At 36.4% G+C, this 5,457-nt stretch overlaps 1 protein-coding gene across 1 annotated transcript; it reads left to right on the top strand.

Moving 5' to 3' along the window:
* Positions 1-4,284: 4,284 nt before the first annotated feature.
* On the top strand, positions 4,285-5,209 carry LOC126624810 (LOB domain-containing protein 37-like). Its single transcript, XM_050293921.1, has 2 exons — positions 4,285-4,468; positions 4,699-5,209. The coding sequence occupies exons 1-2, from the start codon at positions 4,285-4,287 to the stop codon at positions 5,160-5,162; spliced, it is 648 nt and encodes a 215-aa protein (XP_050149878.1). The 3' UTR covers positions 5,163-5,209.
* Positions 5,210-5,457: the final 248 nt, after the last annotated feature.

Here is a 5,457-nt window from a genome sequence, read left to right as displayed (position 1 = left end):
TTCTCCACAAACTTCATTTTGTTGGAACATCACTTAATTAACAATAAATTAAACATATTTTATGTGAGATTAGATAATGAATTGTGGTCCTAATAAGATAAATATATGCCACCTACCCGAGTCGCGACTATAACTTCAATGCCTTTACTTTGTCTATATCGTCATCGTTATCATTAGTCCCATGCGTGCCACTTTCTTCCCAACTTCTGCGCCTTGTAAATATAGCCACTCACTAACTCTTTAAGTGAAATTAACTTGTCTAAATCATTCGTCTAATAAAATACATATATGATTATGTATAATAATGTTCTTTTACTTATCATATTGTATAACATCTTATTTTTTCGAATTATTTTTGTTTGGGTTAAAACTTGAACTTTGGACTTGAAAGGGAGTTAGCCCAAAAGGAGGTCCAGAAGAAAGGAAGCCCGAGGCTCAGCCAAATCCCAGAAGGCGGAAGAGGCCTTTTTCCCGACTAAGTGCATATCACTCAAGCCACCTGCTCACCTATCTAGGGGTCAAGTGGTGTAGACTAGCCAGCTAATCAGCCCAAAAGTACTTTACAATGGCAGGACAAGTAAAAAGCTAATGAGTCACTACCCTTCAGAGGCATTCGGGCAAGATCAATACTGCAAGCAGCCAAGCTAAATCGTCTATAAAAGGAGAAAGAAAAATCAGAGATGAGGACACTCAATCAAACAAACAAATACACAAACTCTGCTCAAACCAGATTTGCATACGAAGCTGTAGTCAGCACCAAGCCTTCATCCTTTTCGGGATCAATCTTCACCAGAAAAGCCTTTGTAAAAGCTCTACTACCCTGTTTAAATCTTGATGTAGTATCAATTCTCTCCTATAAACTCATCTCCCAATCTCCCCTTCTAGCCTTCAAACCCTTTGTAAATCACAAAGAGAGGAAGTTGCAAGACGATCAGCCTTGCCCGACAAGGTGAAACCTTGCCCAACCTCCTTTGTTTTAGTCGTTTCATTTATAAATCTAGTAATATGATGTATATTTCCATCTCCATCCAAGTTATTTCTAGCCAATTTATGATTAAAAGATTTCTAAGTTCTAACCATTCGGGCAGACAAGATTGATCAATTAAAAGTCCTTGGTCTCAAGGCATAAAAAAGAACTTTATGTGAACTTAACCCATCCACGATAGTCCTTGATAACAAGAAGTCTGAAGTTACTTGGGGCGCAAGCAATTAGCCTATTTTCTTAGTTTTACTTCTGTTATATCATGATTACCACAGAACGCTTGCGTATATAATTAATTCTGATGGGAAGCCTCAAGGCCTACACCTAAGGCCCGACAAAGGCACCTCTCTGAATTCGTTCTGCTCTGCGGGCTCGGGCGATTAAAGTATAACGGTTGTAATACTTCCGCAACAATGAAACAACCAATATATGTTCGAGTACTTGGTTAAATCTGGTTAGAAGCCTCAAGGCCTACACCTAAGGCTCCACAAAGGCACCTGTCAGAATTAACTTGGTCTCTCGGGCATATATAATCAAACAACTGAACATCGGTTTTACATCTGTCATGCTAAAGATGGCAGTGGCACGCCTGAATACTTAAACTTAATTTTGATTGCGAGCCTCAAGGCCTACACCTAAGGCCCTACAAAGGTACCTTTCAGAATTAACTCTGTCCTTCTCTTACAGCCCACCAATAAGTAGAAGCCTAACAGACGATATCAACCGGTGCCAACCTCTCGGGGAGCTGTGTGCTCGTTGGCCAGGAAACATCCCCACTGGATATTCCTCCAGACGAACAATTTTAATATGGAAAATTAATCACATAGAGTCTAATTTTATTGCTTGTTTACCTAAAGTTACTCTTGAAAATTATTTGGATTTCTAACTTACGGAATCAAAATACTGATTCCACAATACAATTCATAATCTAATGCACATTCATTTTCTCCTTATTCTTGACTTCCTCATTTCATAACTTCCGACCTATTCCAAATAAGTAATGATGTCATCAACAGGAAGAAGAAAAATTAATCTAATTAATTAATTATGTGATTCTTTGAAGAATTTTCTTAAATTTAGTCAAAATAATACAATGTGAACCTTCTATTTATAGTAATTAAGTATAAAATGTGATACCCTTTTGTCCTGTAAAGGGATTATTTTTCTTTGAAAAAAGAAAGGAAGAGAGAAAGTCATGGATTCTTCTACCATTAGTTGCAAAAGCAATAATGGATAGTTGCTAGAATGCACATTTACACCCAACTTAATTGGCTGTCAAATTCAATACAAGTAGACTCCTCACTCCCTTGTATGTTCTAAATAATGCTTAACTAGAGATGGTAATCATCCCAGTAGCACTAACTTTTGGCTGGAGGGTTCACATATATTGTAACCATGGTATAAAATATCGATGATATCGGAAATATCGGTAGTCCAAAAATATGGAAATTTCGATGGAAATATCGGGATATTATCAATATCGATAAAAATTGAATAAAAACCACGGAAATTGTAAGAAAAACTTGGAAATTTTTATTGAAACTTTGGAGAATGTTTATTTAGTCAATTATCTATTAGTTTATCAAAAAAAATTAGAAGGAAATGCATTACATGATGAATTTAACTGATTTAAGTTGATTATACAGCGAGCTGGCAAACACTATGAGTGTAGAAAATATGTAGTAATTAATGAAAAAAGGATTAAACACACCATAATCATTTATATATAATGATTTACTACAATATTTTACACTTTATACATTGCATGATAAGATACATGAGTGATTTAGTACCACATAAAGTTCTTATGAGGTTCAAAATTTTCACTATCTTCATCATCTCTATGTGTAGAGTAAGTTTATTGTGAAGAGTATTCATCAAATGATAAATCCCCAAAATAGTTTTGCATGTAATTGTTAACATGCCACTCATATAAATATAAATATTTTAGCATATTATCACTAAAACATAAGTGATATATGGTGGTTACAGTGTTGGAGGAGTAAAATGGGAGGGGTTCAAATCCCCTTTGTGTTTTTTTTCCTCCCTTTTTCCCCGTTTTTTTCTTCTTTTTTTTTTTTCCTTCCTTTACATCGATATTTTCGATATTTTAGCGATATTACACCGATATTTTGACAAAATATTGTTGAAGTGTGAGCGAAATTATCAACATCGATATTTTCCGATATTATCGTTGATATTGTCGATATTTTTTACGATATGTATATGGATATGTTCCGAAATATAACCTTTTCAGTTGATGAACTCCTTGGTTTGTTGGAATTTTGTTGAGGCAATTTGCTCCAAGCCTCCAACCAAAAGAAAAAGAAAAAAACACTAAACATATGGGTAATGCTAAGAAGACTAAATTTGAAGACAAAATTAGCAAACTAAATGATGTGTCACCAATAAAAATGAACATGTTTATCAATACTTAAGTAATAAACCAACCATCAACTTCCATGTCTTTTAATTTCTAAAATTTAGTCTCCCTAGCATTACTCTAAACATATTTTAGTCTTGCATGCAAGAGTCGCATGAGTAGTACGAGAGATTTTTCAATGTGACCGGTAAAAGGGGTGGTACACCACATGTCACTATAGAAATGGTGGAATATGTGTGCTAAAAACTTAAAAACTTAAAAAATAAAAATTTTCACCACACCTATTAAAACACATGATGTACCACTTGTCCTCTCGTCACAATTAAAAATTTCTTGAATAGTACAAGCTACAGTACAACCAGAAACAACCAGTAATAGAAAGAAACAGAAAAAGAATCTGGTCACAGATGTTAGATAATATCCATGCAGAGGTACATCCAACGGTGGAAGAATGAAATTATGTGAACTAAACCGTTGTGCGGAGACCCGCAACCGTCCCTCACCAAGTTCCTTGGAAGTTTGGAACCAACCCAAAAACCCTCGATTATACAGTCGAGTCAACCATGTACACAACTTTACCTCCTATAACTTAACCTTAGTTAATCAAATCAAATGCTGGTTGATATCACGAATTACTCCTCGGGCACGATAATGAATAACTACCCTCCCCATATTTCTTTTTAAATTTTAAAAGCTAATTTAATATATACGCCAGGTCTTACAATAAGATAACACTTCCCACTCTCATTCTCTATATATATACAAGTCATGATGCAAATTACAACGCCCTCCCACATTTCCAATATTACTTAAACGCAGGCTAGTCCCTGAGGGTTAGATCATCTAGTCCTGTTGTTGTCGTCGACGTCGTCGTCCAACATCAGAGTTCGATCTGTTAAAATATATTAATGCGTGAAAAATGAGTTGCAATGGATGCCGAGTTCTAAGAAAGGGTTGCAGTGATAACTGCATCCTTAGGCAATGCCTACAATGGATGGAAGATCCCCAAGCTCAAGCCCACGCCACCGTTTTTGTGGCCAAGTTCTTTGGACGCGCCGGCCTCTTCTCCTTCATCAACGCCGTCTCTGAGTCCCAACGACCCGGTATAGATAACATTTTTGGCTATCAAATCAAAATCAAAGTATGTGCATACGGTATTGGTTGAGACGTCCACACTGTAATATGTTGTTTTTGCATGATGATCAATCAACGATGCAAAAATAGTAAATATGGAGTGTGGACGTCTGATTGCGGCCTATATATATATATATATATAAACAAATTCTAAAGATATCTAAGATCGCTGATGAGGATTACGTTTTGTTGCTTTTAGCTTTGTTTCAGTCGTTATTATTTGAGGCGGTGGGGCGGACTATGAATCCGGTAAATGGGGCGACGGGCCTTCTTTTGAGTGGGAAGTGGGAGGTGTGCCAGGCGGCGATGGAGACTGTGTTACGTGGCGGCTCGTTGGAGCCACTTCCCGAGTATAGTCGTGACATCCATTATGTTCGTGAACATCAGGTTCGAGAAGTACAAAGGCAGTCTACCAAGAAGAAGAGGCCTAATTTTGATGTCAATGGTAATGATGATTACGTGGAGAATTTCCGATCGCCCGATCTCAATCTTAGCTTGACATCTGCAACTGGGTTGACGTCGAGGACGAAACGTAGGGATTGTAGAGCGGCAACGCCGTCAGTTGAAGACTCGGAAACGACGACGTTGAGGAGTTCTTCACCGGAGAATAATTGTACTGCTGGTAATTTAGAGAGAACAAAGCTTCTGAGGTTATTCATTTGAAACTTTTTTCTCTTTTTTGTAGTTGCCGAGTAAATAATGCGGGGAAGAAAATATTTCCACAAATTATTAAAAAATATTGGGTTGTATAAGCATGAAAGCACTCTTGTATTGCTTTGATTTTTGACCCTTTAAAGATTTAATCAGAAAAAAATTCTTTTATTTTACCATGCATGTTTTGTTTTGACTTGGAAATTAAATGGAAAATAAATCTTGTATATTAATTGTCAATATTCACTCCTTTTTTAGGCAATCAATGTGCAAATTGCATATTCAGAGGCCATGATTTCAAGATGAA

Source organism: Malus sylvestris, chromosome 5 (assembly GCF_916048215.2).
Source record: "Malus sylvestris chromosome 5, drMalSylv7.2, whole genome shotgun sequence".
Lineage (NCBI taxonomy): Eukaryota > Viridiplantae > Streptophyta > Magnoliopsida > Rosales > Rosaceae > Malus > Malus sylvestris.
The sequence above is the reverse complement of the archived record's forward strand: the minus strand, read 5'-3'. Positions and strand labels throughout refer to the sequence as shown.

Excerpts from the sequence above, each read along its gene's own strand:
- LOC126624810 (XM_050293921.1), top strand. The coding sequence starts at position 4,285 with ATGAGTTGCAATGGATGCCGAGTTCTAAGAAAGGGTTGCAGTGATAAC. Across the intron at positions 4,469-4,698 it reads CTCTGAGTCCCAACGACCCG|CTTTGTTTCAGTCGTTATTA; the intron begins GTATAGATAACA and ends TGTTGCTTTTAG.